The 22,516-nt window shown below is 38.4% G+C and overlaps 1 protein-coding gene across 3 annotated transcripts in view; it reads left to right on the top strand.

The window, feature by feature from the left end:
- LNPEP (leucyl and cystinyl aminopeptidase) overlaps positions 1–22,307 on the top strand; it is a 92,353-nt gene extending 70,046 nt beyond the window's left edge. For 2 of the 3 annotated variants that reach the window (XM_081054607.1, XM_081054606.1), the window contains 5 exons: positions 2,884–3,068; positions 4,630–4,791; positions 7,461–7,601; positions 8,266–8,347; positions 9,005–9,370. In XM_081054607.1, coding sequence (XP_080910733.1) covers positions 2,884–3,068; positions 4,630–4,791; positions 7,461–7,601; positions 8,266–8,347; positions 9,005–9,136 — 702 coding nt within the window. In that variant the 3' untranslated portion in view covers positions 9,137–9,370. Of the gene's footprint in view, positions 1–2,883; positions 3,069–4,629; positions 4,792–7,460; positions 7,602–8,265; positions 8,348–9,004; positions 9,371–18,742 lie in introns of those variants that run through there. The other variant, XR_013993710.1, reaches the window with a different exon arrangement.
- Positions 22,308–22,516: the final 209 nt, after the last annotated feature.

The raw sequence follows: 22,516 nt of genomic DNA, 5'->3' as shown, positions 1-22,516 counted from the left end.
GTGTGTACATTTATTGGTCATTTTGTTGTGTAGGCTGTGTATACCTACATAACACGTACCCACATGCCACATTTGTATATACTGTGGTGTTGCAGTGGGTAGGGTCTGTAGGCACATTTGAATTGTGTCAAATTGTTCACATCTGATGTTAACATCTGATCCCAGCCATATTCCTGTTTCATCACTTATAAGTCTGTCATTATTTTACATACGAGGGGTTGCTGAGATAAACCTTTTGTAATAAAAGCTGACACTTCTCTTTTAAGAAGCTCAGTTGACCCAAGAAAGAACTCCCTGGGCGTATCAGTGTAAAATTAAAGCAGTAAATCAAAATGTAATATAAAACATAAGTGCCAGCATCTTTCCCTGTATAATTTTTTAAATCATTTTGTGTTATTGTTGTTGCATTTTATTGCATATCCAATGTTTGTAGCTTGTATAACCCCCCCCCCCAATTTATTCCTTCTCCCCACTTGCCATTTTCACTTTACGAAATCAGGGGATTGGATTCTATTGTTTAATGAGTTTAAATTTCAAAAAATTAATTTAGAACCATGGAAAAATAGGTTTAATTTTATTTTTAAAAGGGAAAGGTAATTTGAAGCACTTGCTATGGTTTATTAATCTTAAAAACATAACCTGTTTTACTTATAAAAATGATATTTTATAACAGCAGGAATTTTTAAAAATAGAATTATTCTTTTTAAAATAAAATCTTTATTACGTTATCATTTGAAATATATTTTAAACCAACTATTTTTGGAATTCCTCTGGAATATTTGGTATAGGGAATAGCTAGTAAAATTGCACGCGATAATTCCGACAGAGTAGCTGCTCAGGAATCAGCCTCAGCACCTCCAACTGTCAGCTCCCCCTTGCCTTCAGGACTTTCAAGTGCCACTTTTTCCTACTGGCTTCCTTATGTTTTAGTAAACTGTCAAGGAACATTGCGCTTTTCTCCACTTTTTAAAAATAGTAGTTCAAACATGTAACTGTTTTTCTCTCCCATTCTTCCTTTGTTTCTATTTGACTGTTATGGGTAGCCTTGTTTCTATTTGACAGTTATGGGTAGCCTTGTTTCTATTTGACAGTTCTGGGTAGCTTTGTTTCTATTTGACATTTCTGGGTAGCTTTCAAATTTCTTTTCTGCTTCAGCCACTTGGGATGGTTTGCTCTCGTGATACCGTTGAGGTCAGGCCAGTGGAAGACAGTATGTACCAATGCAGTCATGTGTATCCACTAGGATCTCCTGCATTGCTTTCAAGTTCCTTGCATTACCAATGAGCATGGCAAGTACTTTTCTGCTTCATGTCCTCCCAATGACTCGCAAGCTTTGTCACTCACACATTCCACAAGGTGGCTGTTCTCTATTTTATTGCTTTGGAAGCAAACACACAAAAGCTGGTCCTTCTCCTTGCATGGATTCTTTCTTCTGTTCTCATAGTCAGCTCCGCACGAGACTTATTCAGAGAAAGTGTGCTGAGAAAATGGCCTCAGCAGTTTAAAACTCTCCAACCAGGATTCATGTTAGATATTGACTGTGGTGCTCTGCAAGAATATAACGCTCTGGGAAGGACTTGAGCTAATTTCTGTGGTTGAGAGTTTCTGTTATGTGGCTGTCTGTGGTATTTGACTACCTGAGGTGAGACATGATGGAGATAGTGGTGTTAAAGAAGTACCAGTGCAAAGAGCCTCTGGGCCCAGTACCCTGGAGGCGGGGCATGCCTGTAATTTTTCTCATTTTGATTCTCCTCATTTATAGACATACAGGTTTTCTCAAAACAAAACAAAACAAAACCTATAAGCATTTTTACATTAGAATTTTTGTTCCTTTTAGTGGCATTCATAAATGCATATTTTATATGGTGGTTTTTTAAATCCCACGTGTTCTCACCTCTCCCCACGCACCACAGCTTGCAATATGGAAATACTTGCATATACTATGAATAGTTTCTACACTTCTGTTGGTTTCTTAATACCATAAGTATACATTTAAGAATGACATCTTCTTCAGAAGTAACTATAATGCTGGACTGGATAGTAAATGATTTTGCTGAATAGCTGTTCATTTCCTTAAGTGTGACAAGGTATTCTAGTTATGTAGAAGAATGTCCTTATTTCTGGGAGTTGCATGCTAACGTGTTTACAAATGAAATACCATAATATCTGTAACTGACTTTCATATGGTTCAGCTAAAGTAGGAAAAACATGTATGTATGTGTGTTAATACACACATAGAAACAAAGCAGTTAAAAACCAGTGAAGCTAGCATATGGGTATTCATTGGGCTATTTTTTGTAGCTGTTTTGTAGCTAAGGTTCGAAAAGTTTTTAAATAAAAAATTGGGGGAGGATAAGTATAAACAACTATACTTTCCTGCAGTCCTCATTTTCTCTCTGATTTGATTATATTAGTTTGTTACAGTATCAAACTAGTTGATATTTTAAATATTCCTTTAATATTGGATTCAGAAACATTTAAGCATCTACCATGAGTAAAGAAGTACATTTTTTTCTCTCCTAGTTTTATGGATTTATGGATTCTAAAGTCACGAGGTCAGGAAGTTCCAACTTTTGTGTAGCCGTGGTTTTAGGTGATATTTTTTGGCAGGAAAATAAATTCTAGCTGCGAACACACAGAAAAAAGTTTCCCTACTGCGCAGAAGTCATTAATTCTCTCTGTGTTGTCATGAGAAGTCCTCCTGGCCTATAGCAGCCTTTATGTCTTATTGAATGGTTTCATCCCAGCTGTGTGTGGGCAGTTGATATTTAATGAGTAATAGCTATGCCTTTTTTCTCCTTGGGTAAATGTTGGGAAAGAGAGATCTAGTTGTCCTGGTTTTCTGGTTGTCCTACTCCATTATAATCCATGCTGTCTCTCTAGACCAGGATATTTAAATTGCTTCAAAGCCAAATTCAACAGCAAACTTGGACTGATGACGGCACCCCATCTATGAGAGAGCTGCGGTCAATCTTGCTAGAATTTGCTTGCACCCACAACCTCGAGAACTGCAACACTACTGCCATGAAGCTATTTGACAATTGGATGGCATCCAATGGAACTCTAAGGTGACGTGTGCTTCTACTCAAATGAACTCCTCCTCTTCTTTACCTTCCATCATATACTGAAACCAGGTTCTCATCGTGGATCACAAATGTTGTAAAACTCAGTGTTAAAATAGGTGAAGTCTATGCACTTGTATTATAAAATAAGGCTGTTTTTCAATTGTGGTTGAATACATATGAGTGTAATGTGAAATTTCCTATCTTAACAATTTTTAAGTGTACAGTTCAGTAGTGTAAGTATATTCTCATTGTTATGCAGCCAATCTCCAGAATTTTTTTATCTTGCAAAACTGAAACTTTTTACCCGAACAACTTCCCACTTTCCCCAAGCCCTGGAAACCACCATTCTACCTTCTATTTTATGAGTTTTACTTCTCTAAATACCTCATATAAGTGAAATCATACAGATTTTGTCTTTTTGTGACTGGCTTATTTCCCTTAGCATAATATACTCAAGGTTCACCCACGTTGTTCATGTGTCAGAATTTTCTTCCTTTTTAAGGCTGAATAATCAATCTGTTGTATGTATATACCACATTTTGCTACTCCGTTCATCTGTTAATAGAAAGGTTGTTGCTTCTATCTTTTGCCTTTACGAATAATGTTGCTATGAACATGGGTGTACAAATATCTCTTTGAAACCTTTGCCTTCAGTTCTTTCAGAGATTAGGATATTCTTAATATATCTTTCAGATATTCTTAATATATCTTTCAGATATTCTTAATATATCTTTCAGATATATACTTAGAAGTAGGATTGCTAGATCATATGGTAATTCTATTTTTAATTTTTTGAGGAACCGCCATATTGTTTCCCATAATGGCTCCACCATTTTACATTCTCACCAACAGTGTACAAGGGTTCCAATTTCTCCACATTCTCACCAACATTTGTTATTTTCTGTTTTTTTGATAGCAGTCCATCTTAATGGGTGTGGGTTGTCAAGAAAGTCTTTTTTAATTTAGGATAAAACATAGCAGATGGAGTTAGAAATTAGTAGAAATGTTTTTGATGATGATTGGTTCTTAGGTTCCTTATTGGGCATTATGGACAAATATTCAAGCCTCAGATAAAGAGTTGGGGGCCTTTGGGTAGGGGTTTTGGATAATCTTACTGAGGTTCTTTCCAGCTCTGAGATCTTCGTGAAAGCAGAAAACTATGCTTCTTATCTTCTTCTCATCCATCCCCCACATTTCTAACATGGAACTTACCACACTGTATTGTAATGTATATATTTATTGTTCTGTATTGTGTGGTAGCCTGTGACTTCCTAAAGAATAGAGACTGTGTCTCATTCTTTCCCTCTCCATCATCCAACCAGTTGCCTGCCTCGTTCTTTATGGATGCTCAGTGAATAGTTATTATATTAAATTGAATTTATATTCCTTTTAGTCTCACCACTAGGGCAATAGCAACCACTAAATTAACCATTAAAAACTGGAACAGTAAAAGTTCTTCTAATTATTACCTGCTCTGACCCCAAAAACGACCTCTAGTCAGTTCCTTGCCTTTGTACTCAGGATTATTTCTTATTCTTTTCACATTTGACCACTTCTCTTACAGCCTACCTACTGATGTCATGACGACCGTGTTCAAAGTTGGAGCAAAAACTGAAAGAGGCTGGTCATTCCTCTTAAGCAAGTACATGTCTTTAGGGTCTGAAGCAGAGAAGAATAAAATACTTGAAGCTCTTGCCAGCTCGGAGGATGTATGGAAACTTTACTGGTATGAAACCACCTGAGGAATAGGCTATATAGAAACCCAAGGCATTAAAGCATCGTGCTCTTGTGGTGGGGAGCTCATTTTCTCTGGGATCTCCCTTTCCCTCCCTTTACTCACAAACCAGAGCTGACTCGGACAGTGTGGTAAGGAGCCCGCATGTACCAGGTGGGCTCCATGTCAGGGATGGGACACACGGGCCCACAGTGCTTTGGCCTAAAGATATTGGAACACGCCGAGAATCACAAGCCCCTCCCACTTTCTGCTTCAACGCTTCTTCCTCCCCTTGGCATCTTGTCTTTAATTCTACAGTTACTGCTTCATTCTTTTTGGCCAAGGCATTGCTTTGTCCAAGCCGTCATTTTGAAAATGCAGATACTTCAGAAAATGGTAACATGGAAAAGCTTATAGGCTACACCTTCCTGTGAATTTGTCAGACCTTTCCTTTTTAATGTTCCGCTGATGAAGACCTGGAAATGCGAGTTTCACATGGGGAAAGAAGGGCAGTGAGTAGGGCCTCCTGACAGGAAGAACAGTCAGAGGCAGAGTGGAGGAGCTTCTGAGGAGCCACGGGAAACATGAAGGTCACTTCAGAGTCAACACCAGGAAGGCTAGAGGGAGGCTCTGAGGTCTCATTGCTTCTCTTGTACGTGTAATTTTTCTCAGATAAATCCTAATGGTGTCCCAGAGATGTCCTCAGTACCTGCACAGACTCACTTTCCAAAGGATACACTATAAGTAATCGTTTTCTTTAACGTAGTAGCTTACCTGTGACCCAAGCAAATAGACAAAGGCTTTTGTTTTTAAATCAAGTTGGTGCAAAAGTAATTGCGGTTTTTGCAATGGTTTTTAACCTTTTAAACTGCAATTACTTTTGCACCAACCAAGTAGTAACAATTTTGTTTTAAAGTAGTAACACACTAATAAATTCCCATAATAAAGTATTTAAACAACACCTGAGAAAATGGAGTAAAATATGAAAATATCTCTCGTCGTCCTTCACTTCCATTCTTGTTCTCTCTGCTCACAGTGTCAGTCCTGGTCGGTATATTTATATACATCACACCCAGTGTTGTGTGATGGTCCTTTTAGTGAAATATCAGTCTTTGAGATTCACCTTATCGGTTCGTAAAGCCTACTTCCTTTGTTTTTCTGACTGCATAGCATTCCATAGTATGGTTCTAATCTATCATCATTGATTTGATCCATCACATCTTGATGGGTGCTCGGATTTTTCTTCCTTTAAAAATAGTGCTGCACTCTTTTGGGGGTATGTGTTTTCTCACTATACACAGATTTTATAACTATAGTAGATGAGAACTGCTTATGTTCAAATGCCAGGCTTTTGTAATTGTGTAACTGAGGCAATTGCATAACCTCAGTTTCTTAACCTGTAACATGGGGATAGGTAGTAATTACCCATTTCAAGCATTATTAGGATTTCTGCCCATATGTCCCATCCCTAAGATGAAGCCCACCCAGCATATGTGGACTCCTCACCACACATCTGAGTCGGGTCTGGTCTGTGAGTAAAGGGAGAAAAAGGGAGGTCCCAGAGAAAATGAGTCAAGAATTTACAACATTATACAGTACGTATGAAGTATCAAAAAATATCAAGAGTATATTCTTAAATGTATCTTCATTTTCACATTATTCAAGCAGCCCAGTTTTTAAGAGTAATAATATGCCTGCTTACTCAAATCAATTACAGTTTTTGTTTTGTTTTATTGGGGAATATTGAGGAACAGTGTGTTTTTCCAGGGCCCCTTAGCTCCAAGTCATTGTCCTTCAATCTTGTTGTGGAGGGCGCAGCTCAGCTCCAAGACCAGTCACAGTTTTCAATCTTTAGTTATAGGGGGTGCAACCTTGTTGTTGAGAGCTTGTGCTCTAACCAACTGAGCCATCAGGCCCCCTCTCCAGAAACTCAGCTGCAGCTCATTGTCTTCAATCTAGTTGTGGAGGGCGCAGCTCAGCTCCAAGTCCAGTTGCCGTTTTCGGTCTTTACCCTGTTTCCCCAAAAATAAGACCTAGCTGGACAATCAGCTCTAATGCATCTTTTGGAGCAAAAATTAATATAAGACCCGGTATTACATTACATTACATTACATTACATTACATTATATTATATCATATTATATTAAAGACCCGGTCTTATAATAAAATAAGACCGGGTCCTATATTAATCTTTGCTCCAACAGACACATTAGAGCTAATTGTCCAGCTAGGGCTTATTTTTGGGGAAACAGAGTAGTTGCAGGGGGTGCAGCCCACCATCCCATCCGGGCTTTGAACTGGCAACCTTGTTGAGAGCTCGCACTCCAACCAACTGAGCCATCTGGCCGCCCCAAATCAATTTTAGTTTTTAACAACAAAAAAAAAATACCAGTCTTCAGAATTGTAATATATTTTACCAGAGTTTATTTCTCAAATGTCCTTACTACATCAGTATCTATTTATTATTATGTGACAGTATATTTAAGTGCTTATCTCATTGGTGAGATCTTCCTTTGTTTAAAAAAAATGAGAAGTTTTCAATCTATGGATCAGCCTAATCCAAAACTTACATCCCTTGAACTGCTACAGAGCTTTAATTAGGAGGCCACTACTAATTTAAGTTTTGTGATCACTCCATCGTGAATAATTATTTTAGAAGCTAAATCTGCTTTGCTTTTCAGGTTAATGAAAACTAGCCTCAGTGGAGATAACATTCGAACACAAAAGCTGTCGTTTATCATTAGAACAGTGGGCCGACGTTTTCCTGGACACTTGTTGGCATGGGATTTTGTTAAAGAGAACTGGAATAAGCTTGTACAGAAGTAAGTTTCTCAGAGAATTGCTAGCTTTTAGTATTTTCAGGCTCTGCATTTAAAAAACGTTCCCAGTGTTGTGGTTCACAGGAGTTATGATTTGCTATGAGAGGAAAAATGCTTCAGTGACAGTTTAACTGAAACACCCAGAAATGTTCACATTTGTAAACGTAATTCCATAATGTGAGTCACGTAACAGTTGTGTTCCCTGTGAGTGCTAATCAAGCCCAACCGTGCTGGACACCAGGTCACTTAGCTTAGCATGGGCCCCTGGCGACTTCAGAATGGCTGTTTAGTTATATGTGTTGAAAAATGCCTCTTTATTGCCAAAGGATCATTAAGAACTCACACCCAGCTCGAGAACACGTGTAGGTTTTTTTCCTTCTACAATAGTAATGACACTTCTGGATGTTTGATGTGATTTTTGAATAGATCAAATGGATGAATAATTTATCTGGATATTCCTAACTCCTGCCTTTTCCTGCCCACCTTTCCCTCCCAGCGGCAGAAAGTGTGTGTAGGACTACTGATTTACTGGGCTGTGGTTCCCAGCAGCTGGACTCGGCGCTGCTTGGGGCCATGTGTAAAGCATTTCCTTTGCACGCAGGAACCTGGCTTACCAACAGCTGCCTCATGTTTTGCTCTTTTTGCTGTTCTATTTGTGTTTCTTCAGGTTCCATCTGGGGTCCTACACCATGCACAGTATTGTTGCTGGATCAACTCACCTGTTTTCAACAAAAGCACATTTGTCTGAGGTTGGTTGTATAAAATGCTAGTGGGGAGATTGGGTCACCCTTTCCCCTCCGGCTGCTCAGTTTAAGTCAGATGGTGGCTTCTCATGCCAATTTCTGTTCCTTTGTCTGCCTTCATCAATGCTGGTGGTTCTGCATTGAGATTACTTCTGAAGGGTGGATATACAGCAATGAGAAAAAAATTCTGATAAGGAAAAATTCTGATTCTATTCTCAACAATATTCTATTGTCTCCCTCATACAAACATTATTATTTTTAAATTAATACCAGTATGTGCCAGATTTCTTTTTAAGTATTAATAAAACTGTTTTAAGGAATTCCACTCCAAGGGTAAAAGAGGGTACCATGCCACCATGCCTAACTTTAGACTCTACTTAATTTGCTGTTACTTGGCTTTTTTTTTTTTTTTTTTTTTTTTTTAATTTGAAATCTTCATCCTTGTGGGAGTAAGGAGAATTTATTTTTTAAATTCAGGTTTCACCATACTTGATCAGTAACTTGATGTAAATACCTGGAATATTAACATACTTCTTGTCTCTACTTCTGTCAAGACATAAACACAGCCGTCACTAAGTGAAAGCTTATTTGGAAAGGATGTTCAGATTCGTTACCCGCAATTTACTGTTCTTCTTTTGAAATACTTCTGTGTGTAATTTACAGGTTCAAGCATTCTTTGAAAATCAGTCAGAGGCAACCTCTCGGCTTCGTTATGTCCAGGAAGCTTTGGAAATCATTCAGTTGAATATCCAGTGGATGGAGAAGAACCTTAAAACTCTGACGTTGTGGCTGTAGCATCGCCAACTGCAGCTCATTTTGTCGCCCGTTCAGAGAGCTTGTTGACTTGAGCTCTGCTTTTTGCAAAAGGCAAGGTGAAGCCAAGGGTCGCTGCTGAGTTGTTTGCACTTTTAGAAGTTCTAGTTAGCTCAGGGCCTGTCTGTATTTTTCATTTGTCTTTTCTGAAATGTCTTTGGGGAGTATATAGTTATTTATTACAAAATTATATTCACCTACATGCCAACCATCTACAAAAACAATGAGTAATTTTTCTACTTTGAGGATATACAAATGGGGGGAAAATATCTGTTTTGGAATTCTGTTCAATTTCTCAGTATCCGGAAAATACTGACACAGTGAAACAAGGCAAGATCTGCCATGGGAGCCACCATCTTTGCAGGCTGCTGGTTTGTCAGCCATTTGTTGCTTCTTGTTGATAGATGTTATTTGAATGTGATACAAAGTTAGCTTCCGAGAGTGTGGCGATGGAGTCAATGGAGCACGTGACTGCAGAGAACTGACCTCAGGTGTGCGGATCTACTTGGATTCAGGGTTTTGATTAATCCTTCATTTCCTGGAAACAAGTTTCAATAAGATCTATAACTGTCATTCATATATATATATATATATATATATATATATATATATATATATATGTATATATATATTTTTTTTCTGTAGAATAGCCAGGTGCTACAGAATTTTTTAATTTTTGTTATGTTGAATAGCTAAATAACGAGGCTAAAAGATTAAATTTTCCAAATATTTAACACTTTTTTTTCCCCCTATCTTTTAGGAAAATGTTTCAAACCAAGTTAGCTTTAATTATAATCATTTTATTTATTAATTTCAGTATCCTCTAAATCTGTACACTTTCCTCGCTCCCTGCCATATACCTTATGTTATAAATAAGTGGTTCTACATTGATGGCAAGCATTTTGTTAGTGCTGTTGTCTTTTATCATGACTTTATCACTGTTACTAAGAATACAAGTTGTTTAAGATGCCTTTTGGCATGATAGATTATAGACGCTTCAATAGAGTAGCACATTAGAAACACATTTTAAAATAGGGCCTTTGAGAAATTGAACATTTTTATTTGAAGTTCACCATAGTACCTTAAAGGAAAAAGGAGAATGCGGGATAGGAGTAACTTGATTCAGGTTTAATATGGTGGGCTTTGAATTTTTTCTACTATCAAAAACAGTACTTTTCTTTAGTTGAGGAACCATAGTTTTCTTTTATCATGGCCAAACTAAAATTAAAAGGAATGGCCAAAGAAAGAAAGAAAGAAAAATGAGGGAAGATAATATCCAAAACTATATGGCATTTTTACTACTAAAGGAGAAATACTGTACTTGAATTTTTTGAGCTATGCAGACTTATCCGTAGATTGTTATGTTTCTTTGATTCTTAGGAGAAAAGCTTTCTTCCTAATAATTCTTGAGTGCTTCATATTTTGTTTGAAAACATCATCTATGTATATAAAAAGGGTAATTGTCCATTTGCAAGCACTTAAAAATGCTCCACAGAATCAGAAAATGGGAAAGATCACCTTTTTTTATTCAGCAGGTGTAAAGTGAGAGTATATAGGATTGTGTATAAAATTATATTTTACTTTGTGAAAATATTTTTATATAATAAAATTTAAAAGGCTGGCAAGCTAAAAGATAGCCTTCTTTAATTCTGGTGTGCTTTCACCCAATTTAGTCTTTTCTAAACATTTATGTCTCTGTTTTAGAGTAAAAAGTATTATATCCTGAGAATCACAGAATCATCTAAAGATGTCTTATTGAAACTGGGGTAATTGTAGGTATTTATTCCTCTTGTGCTTCAGTAAAGGAATGATAATTTAGTGATACTGAAAGTTAGTGTTTTTATATTTCTAGAGTGGGGGAAAATACTAACTTCTAAGGGATTTTTTTGTTGCTGGTTTTTTACCATGTTATATTACTAAATTCCACTTTGATACAGAGTTTAAATTTTGCTACTTCTCAAAATAAGTTAAGATACTTCTCTGCCCATCTTTACATTGCTCCTGTGACATGTTAACTCTGCATATGGCAAATCTTGTCTTGAATTATATCATTGTTTCTTGTGAGTATATGTGTGTGTGGTATGGGGGATGTTATTATAAGTAAAACTTTATCAAAACATCAGCTAAAAACAGAGGTAACTTGTAATCCATTGCTATCTTTGTACTCAAAGCTGTCCATTCCCATGAGTCCATGTCCATACTATTTGTAATTTTATTTGTGGGCCTCACCTCAATTATTTGTAGTTTTAGTAGGCCTCACCTCAAACTTTCCCACAGAATTCCATAAATTTAAAAGTTGTGCTATCCCATAGAGGTCTATGAGGGACACTTCTAAATACCAACTCTTCAATCAGGAATATAAAGTTAAATAATAGGTAGACCATGTATATAATAAGTATAATTGTAGCTTTTGAAATATTTTTTCCCAAAAAACTTTATCTTAGCCACTGTATTTCTGAGAACTCAAATAGATTGAATCACAGCAGTCACAGTTTGCTTTTTCATATAAGCACATAGGCCCATGACACAATTGCCGTGTTTCCCTGAAAATAAGACCTAGCTGGATAATCAGTTCTAATGCGTCTTTTGGAGCAAAAATTAATATAAGACACGGTCTTATTTTACTATAAAACCTGGTATAATATGCAATGTAATATAATACAGTATAATATAATATAATATAATACAATATAATACCAAGTCTTATATTAATTTTTTGCTCCAAAAGATGCATTAAAGCTGATTGTCCGGCTAGGTCTTATTTCAGGGAAACACAGTACGTACTTGTCCAACAAGTATTAATTGCAGAGAGACAGTCTGCTTGAATGTAATATAAAAGACACATCATACTAGGTTGTTAGGAAAGGTAGATTTGGAAGTCTGGAATTTTGAAGAAAAACCTATGTTTTGGAGATCTGAAAGGCTATGAAAGTAGAAATCTGAGGAGTCCATTGATTGGAATTCTTGAACTGCAAGTAGTGTCACCTTCCACCATAAACTTGTGCCTTCCTCCATCTTATTGTTTAATATAAGCCTCTTGAGGTAAAATTGTGTTGTTTGCCATTGTTTCAGAACTTTCATACTGTCACAGGTTCTACTTTACTCTAATAGCCTTTGCCACTCGTGCTTTTATTTGATTGTGCTGTAGCCGCTGTAGAAACAAAAGCAATTGCAGGAGAGCCCTGGGCACGTAGAGGGTGTAAGGGTGCGTCAGTCTTCCTGGGTACAGAACAGAATCCTTTCTGCATATTGGAAAGTAAGAAATGAAAGTTAGGTGCTGAGTTTGTTGGATTACTGATAGCCTGTTACTGAGTTAGATGTTAAATGGTCTATTCAGACTAGAGCACCTGGAACGAGAATCAGTAGTCAGACCACCGACCATTCACAGGGTCCTCATGCACTTCATAGGGCTGAAGGGACGATGGTGCATGCTTCTCAGGAGATACGTCAATGCCAGAAAGCAGGTCCTGGGCGGAGTTTGCAAAACAAGACCTGGCTTTCCGAGGTATGGTGTAGTCCTTCTCTCCCCTTCGCCGTTGTCATTCGTGTTTTCATTGAAATCAACTCTCTTTTTAAAGAGCTTCCCTCCCACCCCCATTTGTACTTTAAAAAAAAATAGTGTATGTATTTTTGCTGTTTTTTGCATTCTTTTATTTTGTGCGTCATTCTCTACATTGGCAAGTAAGTATCATAAAATGTGGAGATCCAAAAGTCTGACAAATCTCCTCTCCTCCTTTTCCCTTATTTCTGGCATAGGCAGTAGCTCGCAGAATAGTTGATTGATTCTTTGGGTGGCTTTTGGGGGGTATCTACCCTAAAATGTACATATGTATTTTTTGATGTGTTTTTATACTTTTATTTTGTATATTTGGTCCTAATGAAAAGTGAAATATTGTCCTGTGAAAATCCTTTCTACCTTCCCATATTGCCTGTGTTCAGCAACGGCTAGAGAGTAGCTATTTGATTTTCTTTTTTGGAAGCAGATGGTGATATTGAGAAGAGACCAGAGTGTGTTCTTTAAAAACGGTGTACAAATGTTTTTGCTGCTATTTTGTGGGTGTCGTTTCATTTTGTATTTCATTCATCCTTTTCATGGATATGTAGCTATCTAACCAACCGTGGAGGTCCAGAAGTATGACACATGTCCCATTTACCCCTCTCCTTATTGTCTGCGTGGACACTGAGTGACTAATAGAGTAGTTGTAGTTGCTGTTGTTTTGATGTGGTCTTAGGGGTGTTGCAGGGGTTATATGTTATTCTTTCAAGTGTATATAAATATGCTACTTATTTATATTTCATTTTATACCTTTTTTTTGCATGGATGCATACATGCTTAATGAAAATCGAGGTTCAGAGTATGACAGATTTCCTCTTTTCCCTTTTCCTTCTTGCCTCTTAGGACAATAGGTAATAGAGTACTTTGTTGTGTTCTGTGGGGTGGGAGAGGATGGGGTTTGTACTTAACATATGTAAATAAATTTGCTACTACTGTGCATTGCTAATTCATTTTGTACTATGTCCTTCTCTTAGGACGTGAAAGTACCTAATGCAACATGGACGTTCGGATGTATGGCAACATCCTCTGGTCCCCTTCTCTTATTGCTTGTGTGGGCAATGGCGAGTAGTAGAGTAGTTGCTGGAGTGGGGTTTGAGGGAGCGTATGGGAGGGGCAGACAAGGCTGCACGTACTGTATAGATCTGTTTTTACTACTGGTAGTATTATTTCACTGGGTGCCCGACTGGAAGGTACCTAATGAACCATGGAGGTCCGATGTATAAACAGTCTCCTCCCCTTCCCTTATTGCCTGTGTGGACAATGGCTATTAGAGTAGCTAATTAGTTTCAGGGGTTCTTTTGTGGGTATTGGGGTAAATACTTTTTGAATACTTATAGACATTTGTACTTCTTACTATAGTATTTCATTGGGCACCCAGTCCTTCACTTGGACATGTGGGTTCCTAATGAACCCTGGGGTTCTGCATGTGTAGCAGTCTCCTCTTCTCCTTTTCCCTTTTTAAAACTCTCGATTGTGTTAAAGTAGTTTGGGTTTTTTGAAGATTTAGGGGTGGGGGGGTGGGAAGGGACTAAGGGCAGGATACATACTTTTAAAAACTGTATGTACAGTATTTGTTACTATGTTGTGTTATTCCATTTTGTACCCCGTCCCTTGCTTGGACGTGTAGGTACCTAAGGAAACGTGGAGGTCCGGATGTATGAAAATCTCCTCTTTTCCCCTTTCCTTATTGCCTCTGTGGGCAATAGTTTTAGGGTAGTCTAGATTGATTTTTATTCTACTACTGGGGATATGTACTTTTAAAAATGCATATAAATGTCTTTGTTCCTTTTTTCTGTTACTTCATTTTGTACCTAGACCTTCCCGTGGACACTTAGGTACATAATGAAAATTAAGGTTCGTTCTATGAAAACATCTCCTCTTCTCCCTTTCCCTATTGCCTGTCTGGGCAATGACTAGTGGCGTAGGTGTTTAGAGTTGTGTTTTTTTGTTTGTTTTTTGTTTTTGTTTTTTGTTTGTTGCAGGGTGGTAGGGGATTTCTGGGTTTGCATTTTTTAAAATGTATATAGGTGTTTGCTGCTTTTTTTGTTCTTTCACTCCAAACCCAGTTTTCTGTTTCAACTTGTAGAAATCAGATGTAATACAGAGTCCCAGATACAAAAGTGTGGTAAATCTTTTCTCCCTTCCCTTATAGCTAGTGTTTATGGGCAATAAATAATACAGTATTTTAGGGCTTGTTTTTTTGGTTTTGAGGTTTTTAATGGGGAATGGGCTCTTTCAGCAAGATATGTAATTTTTTAATTGTATATAAGTGTTTTTGCCTCCTTTTGATGTTCACTTTAGTTTGAATCTAGTTCTTTGTATGACTATTTAGGTACTTAATAAAAATTGAGATTGATTCTATGAAATATCTCCCTCACTCCCCTTCCCTCATTGCCTGGTGGGCAATGGTAGCAGAATAGATGTTTGGTTGCTTTTTTGGAAGTGTGGGGTGGGGAAGGTCTGTGTGTGTGTGTGTGTGTGTGTGTGTGCGCATATATATATTTTTAATGTATATAAATATTTGCTACACTTGTGTATTATTTCAATTAGGACCCAGTCCTTTGCTGGGACTTACAGTACATAATGAAACTTGGAGGTCCAGACGTATGATAAATCTCCTCTGCTCCCCTTCCCTCACTGCCTGTATGGGCAATAGTTTCATAATTTGGGTTTGTTTTTTTAGGGGGAGGGATTATTTGGGTAAGTAATGGTTAGGGGAAAAGGATAGTGTATGAACTATTAAAATATATATGTGTATATGTATAAATGTTTTCAGGTTATTGAGTTTGTACCTAGTCCTTCGCATGGATGGATAGGTACCAAATGAAAATCGAGGATCAGTGTATGACGGATTTCACCCCTCCCCTTCCCCTTATCGCCTGCGTAGGCAATCATGAGTAGAATAGTTGTGTGTTGTTGACTGACTTGTTTGTTTTGGAGGGCTTTATGTTTTGGGCAGTAGAATATTTTTAACATATAAATATGTTTTCATTGTTATTTCATTTGTATTCAGTCCTTCACATGGCTATGTAGGGACCTAATGAAAGCTGAGTTTCATAAATTGACAGATCACTTCTTCCTTTCCCACATATTTCCTCATTTAGCAGTAGCAAGTATAGCTGTTGTTTTGTGGTCATTTTGTTTTATTCTCTAGGACATGGCCCTTTAAAGATATAAACATATACGTGCACATATATAATTTGCTGCTTTTTCCATTGTTTTCCTTTACTACTAGTCCCTTGCAGGATTCTGAATGTATCTAACAAAAATACAGTTTCAGCAAATCCCTGCCATCTGACTTGAAGGTATAGTGTTGTGTCGATGTTGCTAATGGCAGTGGGCAGGTAGCCAATGAGATGGGAGAAGACACTTGGATATGGCTGAGTCGTGAGAGCTAATCAGATTCAGCATTTACTATGTTGTTCAGACTGAATTACATGGTACTTTGGAAACTACAGAAAGGCAAGAGGACAATACTGAGTTAAAGAGTGTTTAAAGTTTATTGCTGATTAATCTTTTCAGTCTTTCAATGACTGGTAAGCCAATAAAAGACCCTTAAGAGTAACTTCTTTTGAGGCCTGGAATTCTGTTCCACCTACAGAAGTCTTTTGCAGGTCCATCCATAGCATATTCTTGTGTATCTGGTAGAAATTATTTTGATTTTTGGAATGAACCATTTGAGTTATTGCCATGGTCCCAGTGAATGACAACGTCAGCCCAAAAACTAATCCAAAAAGAATTTGAGGGACAAGCCCTTTCTCTCTTTCAACACCCACATGTGGTAGGGCAAGTTGGTCCTTTCTTAACCAGAGCTCTGCTGTGGCTGCATCACTCTCCTCATTTCTGTCTTAGCTGGACCATTCCTGTCCTGTTTCCCTTTTTCCTTCAGTGCCTGCACTGTTAGTTGTTATCCTGAAGTGCACTGATAAATATAAGCCGGTGTTGCCTCATTAGCTGCATGTTTTTGCATGTATTTCATATACCTGAACCTGTGCGTTTGCTTGCTGCCTTCTCAAACCGTATCACATTGTGTCTTCATCACTACATGATAAATGTTAGGGTCCACATTTGTGTGTATCAAAGAAAATGCATGTGTAAAATCCGCCCCTCCATCCCTCTCTTCCTTGCTTCCTAACTTTGAGCTTCTGAGCATTATTGGTTTATTATGCAACTTATGATAAATATAATGCTGAAGATTTGCCATATGATTATTAGTTGTTTAGAAACATTGAGCGATAGGACTCCTAGAAAAATTTGCAAGGAGATGTTATTCACCACATCAAACTCTCAGGTTCTAGTGTTGAAAAATTAGCCTATACTTTGCTGTTACTTATACCTGCTGCTGTAGAAAAAATAAGTTTTATTCATGACACATCTAACTTTGATCATAAATAAAAGAGAAGGGGGCACCTTTTTGGACTTAGTCATGGTAGTCAGTGATATTTCTGAGCAGTTTTTAATTTTAAATACTTCAAAGGAAGTTAAGGTCATGGCTTCGCTGAATGAAATGCTCCAGAAGCTGAACTGTATAACCATCAGAACACACTCGTGTGTGTGCACGTATATGAAATGAGAATTACAGCATAATCGGGGCATTTGCATTACTCAACAAACTCACATTGAGACAAAACCCAGTCTTACAGCCGTCTGACTTCCAGCCAAGAGCTCTATGTTGCTGTGAAAAAGAGTCTCTTTCAAACACTTTGAAAAGTAATTACTTGGAAAACTTGTAAAGGTATTACATTTTTGTATTTAAACAACTGTAGAGATCTCCAACTCTTGGAATCTGAGCTTGTGGGTGGAATTCTCAATTTGTATCATAATCTGTCTTTTGTGGAAGATTTTGAAAATAGTATGTATACATATAATATCATATATGCAAATTGTGTTGTGTCACTTGTAAAGGGAAAAGGCTTATTTTTCTGTATCCTTCTGATAACTTGCTTTGCATATGACCAGCACTGACTGAAGGCCTGTGTAACTGCAAACACCGTTGCTGTGTGTGTGTGTGTGTGTGTGAAATTACAATAAAAGTATTTAAATATAAATAGTGTGTGGACTATTTGGATAAAACAATTACTTTTACAACGTGGTGTATCTTCTCAGATGAGGAGCTCTACCTGGACCATGACCATATTTCATTGTCTTTCATAACTTGTTTTCTCCCCCATCAGCATCCCAGTCTCCATAGTGCATATTAACTCAAAGTTTCTCTAACTCACACTATTGACATTTTGGGCTGTCCCGTGCATTTTATGATAATTAGCACCCCTGGCCTTTAAAGCAAATAACAACTAGATGCCAATAGCAACTCCCCCACCCCCAGTGTGACAGCCGAAAATGTCTCCAGACATTGCCAAATGTCCCCTGGGGTGGAGGGTGCGGATTAAAACTTTGAGTGGACGCCTGGGGCAGAACAGTTAGATGAACTCCATCTGGGGGGATTATTTACTTTTTAGACTGAAGCAAGATTCTTGTAAACACTCAGGTCCCCTGAGTAACTATCTGTAATACAAGTGTCTAAATCAGTATAAGACATGTAGCTTCTTACACCAGTGAAACCAAGGAACACTCACTCTTTATCTGAAGGTGACAGGACATTGGATGTTATCAGGGAACATCCCTTGCCTGGATCACATGTGATTGGAGGGTGACTGCACACGTGTTTTCAAGGGGCACTGCCAGTTACAGTCCTACTCAGGGCTATGAAAGGAGCTGCTTTATTCTATCCTTATGAGTAGTCTTGAGGCATAATTGAGAATTTCTTAGGATAACAAATGTGGGAACCAGAACCACTATTCTTTTATAGTAATTGTTAGGGCTTAAAGTGGGCAGTTTAGGGCAAATGCAGTGTCTCTTGATCCCCTTACCCCAAAACCCTACTTCTGGGGACACACAGTAACCTTGAAGCCATGCCTTTTTAAAACCTCTTATGATAGTCGTTAATCATATAGGAGGGAATGCTCTTAGGACTTGCAAAAATTTTGATCAAAATCTTCTGGTGAAATTTTTGATACTTTTTTTATTCACAGATACCTGCAGTAAACAATTGGACTAAAACCTACTATAACAAAGAACGCTTTGATTCCAATGGACTTTGTGGATGGAGAGTAATAAGCCATTTTCTGGTTTTCAAAATCATTTTCAGAACTCATGGCACAGAAGAATTTGACTTGGTTGTATTTTCTTTTTGTTTTACCTCTTCACTCTTACCTCTTACCACACAGCCCTCCCCCGGCCTTCAACCACACACACACACACACACACATTGCACACAAGCCCTTAGTGCTTAGGAAAACACGTGTGTGAGTTGAGCAGGACGTGTGTGCACATGACCAAGCGCACGAGGAGCTCAGGGAAACTAACGGCCTGTGGTTAGCAGCTGGCCCCGTGACTCAGCGGACGGGCCAGTGCCCTTTTGCTATTTGGACACACTCCTTGGAGTGCTACCACTTACTCCAGGCAGCTTATCAACTGTTTATTTCAAAGAAACACATTGTTCTCATAAAAGGAAACTGTATGTACCTTTCGATTGGCAACCTAAACTATGTTTTTCTAAGCTAATAAGAAAATGGGCTTATAATATCTGAGTATATCCTGGCTTTGGGTGAGAGAAAACAGCCATAAATTGAAGCAGTAGAAGAAGGAAGCCAGACCATACTTTTTAAATGTTTTCCACGGGTCATTCATTCCATAAATATTTGTAATCATCTACTATGCACCAGGCCCTGTGCTAGGTGGGTACATGAGGCTTGACTCTGTAATGTGAGCAGCTGGCTCCAGCTGGGAGAATGCCACCTGGGTTTTATAAACACTGCCTGCATGGTGGGTGGTAGATCGTCCAGGGCACTTGGTTTATGAGGAACAGAAGTAAAGGGTGTCACAGTGGGAGGTTTTAAGCTATGAGACTGCTAATGCTGCAGCCACTTCCTAACACCAACCGCCGTGAGTGGGCCTGGGTTGGGGACACTCATTCCCCAGCCAGAATTCTCCCTCTGCTCATTTGGGTGTGCAGTACAATGTGAGAAATGGAGGCCTCACAACAGATGTTGCTTAAGTGCCCATATTTAACGACTTGTGTCACTGATTGGGAACTGGAGGTGTTTTTGATCCGCGCTCAGTAACCATACAGGTATTCCTTCCTCAGAGTGTTCTAAGTGAATGACAAGAAGCAGGAAGTTAATTGCCTGTTTCAGTTTCACTCCAGGTTCCCCTTAAATTCTAATTAGCCAGAAATGAGCTTGGGTCCTCTCAACCTGAGGTGTAAATGCTTTCTTGTCTGAGTCTCTCAGTGTGGCTACCCAAGAATAAGGAGAGTGTTTCGAGATAGACTTACAAAGGATGGGCTCTTATTCCTAAACTCAGTAAAAGGTGGAGGGTCCCGAGCTGCCTGTACCTGAAAACCCATAGGTGAAGTCTCAGAGCATGATCAGTTAAATGGAAGGAACTGATAGGAAATGTCTGCTTGGCTTCTAGATAGAGGACAACACCCGCCCCAATCATTTCAGTGACTGCCCTCCAGCCTTAGTGATCAGAGCAGGATTTCTGATCTTTGACCTTGCTAAGGTCCTGGCCTTAAATTATGAGCAGTCTGGGGAAGTCCTTGAAAACATATGTGGGATGCTGCTTTGGCTGGGGTGTGGGAGAAGAGCTCTAGTGGCTTCTGCCCTTGCCCACTGCTCACCAGGTGTGACCAAGAACAGCTGGGAAGACGTGGCTGACTGTAAACGGCTTAGAGTCCACACAGCCTTCATGGGAGGGACCTCAGACACTAGGGGAAAGTTGGATGAAATTGAAGGAATTCTGGGAATTGTGCACCTTGCGAGGGGACACTAAAGGAAACTAGCTTCAGCTAAAGTAGCCAAAACCAATAAGGACAATATGGTAAAAATAAAATTAATAAAATAAAATAAAAGACATCTAGGTTAGAAAGAAATAAGTAAAACTGTCTCTATTTGCAGATGACATGATCTTATGTAGAGACAATCCTCAAGTATAAAAAAAACTGAGAGCTAATAAATGAGTTTAAAGGGCTGCAGAAGACAAAGATCAATATGCAAAAGTCTGTTGTGTTTCTAAACACCAACAATGAACGATCCAAAAATAAAATTAAGGAATGAATTCCATACACAATAGCATCAAAAATTGAAAATACTTAGGAATAAAGTCAAATAAAGTTTAAAGAGTTTCCCTCTGTATTTTGAAAGAGGTGGTTAACTAGCTCCAAAAGATATCCTACACTTTCCTGTAGAGTGGCTGGGCAGAGCGTGATTCGATTTAGGCAGCTCTGAAATCTCCAATGACCCAGAAGAGAGTTGAGCTGTACTGAGTAAGACTTGCTCCAGCGGGAGCTCTGGAAGGTGGTGTTATCCCAGGGCCAGAATCGTATCCAGGAGGAGATGGTACATGGGCTTGGCTGGAGGCCACTTCATCCCATGGGTGCAAAAGTATTGTCAAGTCCCTGCAGTCAATCTTCCCTAGGATCTGTGGAAGAAGGGTCCTTGGGTAGGAAGAGTGCTGCTCCTCAAAGATGTTCCTTGGTTACCTAACAGATGGTTGTTCCGAATCAGCCCAAGAGCCTGCTCTACCCATAATGTTGGTTTGCCATGAAATATTGTTTTAAGTGACATCACTCCAAGTATACAGAAGAGAACTGCAGCTTAGGCTTCTCCAGGAAAGTGTCCTCTTTCACTCCTTACCAGGCCAGTCCTGCAAATAGTTGGTAGAAAAACATAGAAGGTATATCAGACTAGACTAATCTAATAAGAGGGATGGGTTTATTGAGGGTATTGGGCACTGGACTTCTGTGGGAGAAGGCAGTCTGGCAAACACTCTCTGCATGTTTGCTAAATGTGATGCTATTTAGAATGTCATCATCTTAGAATGCTGAGCTTATTGATTCTCCACACACACTACTTATCCACTTGTTCAGACCTTCTTGGGAGAGCGAGAAACATCCCTGCCTGGAGCAGTGGAGCCTCTCCCTTGCTTCCTGCAGGCCAGCCAATTCTGGGGCTGGGGCTGTAGTGGAGAGAAGCAGGTGAATCAAGGCCTCCTTGATCCTGAGTAACCTGAGGAACATCTCAAGTGTATGGAGATGCTCCGTTCTTCAGATCCTTGTCTATCACTTTTATCCCCTTTCCTACTATTGATAAGAAATAATGTCTGGCCCTAGCAACATAGCAGACATGAAAAACATTGCAAGAAAAGAAAACTACAAACTAATAACTTATAAATATGGGTACAAAAATCTTCAGCTAAATACCAGCAAACTGCATCCAACAATGTATATAAAGGATTATACATCACTGCCAATTGGGATTTATCCCAGGAATGCAAGGTTCGTTTAATATCAAAAAATCAGAAAAAGATGCTTTCATGATAAAACACACAACAAACTAGGAATAGAAGAAAACTTTCTCAATCTGCTAAAGGGCATCTATGAGAAACCCATAACTAATGTCATCACGTAACTAATGTGCCACGTAAGGGTGAAAGATTGGAAGATTTTCTCCTAAAATAAGGAAAAAGACAAAGACGTCTATGCTTGCTACTTCTATGCAACATTGTACTGAAGGTTCTAGCAGGACAATATGGTAAAAATAAAATTAATAAAATAAAATAAAAGACATCTAGATTAGAAAGATAAGTAAAACTGTCTATTTGCAGATGACATGATCTTATGTAGAGACAATCCTAAAGTATAAAGAAAAATTGAGAGCTAATAAATGAGTTTAAAGGGCTGCAGAAAACAAATGAACAATCCAAAAATAAAATTTAGGAATGAATTTCATACACAATAGCAT

Source organism: Rhinolophus hipposideros, assembly GCF_964194185.1.
Source record: "Rhinolophus hipposideros genome assembly, chromosome: 7".
Lineage (NCBI taxonomy): Eukaryota > Metazoa > Chordata > Mammalia > Chiroptera > Rhinolophidae > Rhinolophus > Rhinolophus hipposideros.
The sequence above is the reverse complement of the archived record's forward strand: the minus strand, read 5'-3'. Positions and strand labels throughout refer to the sequence as shown.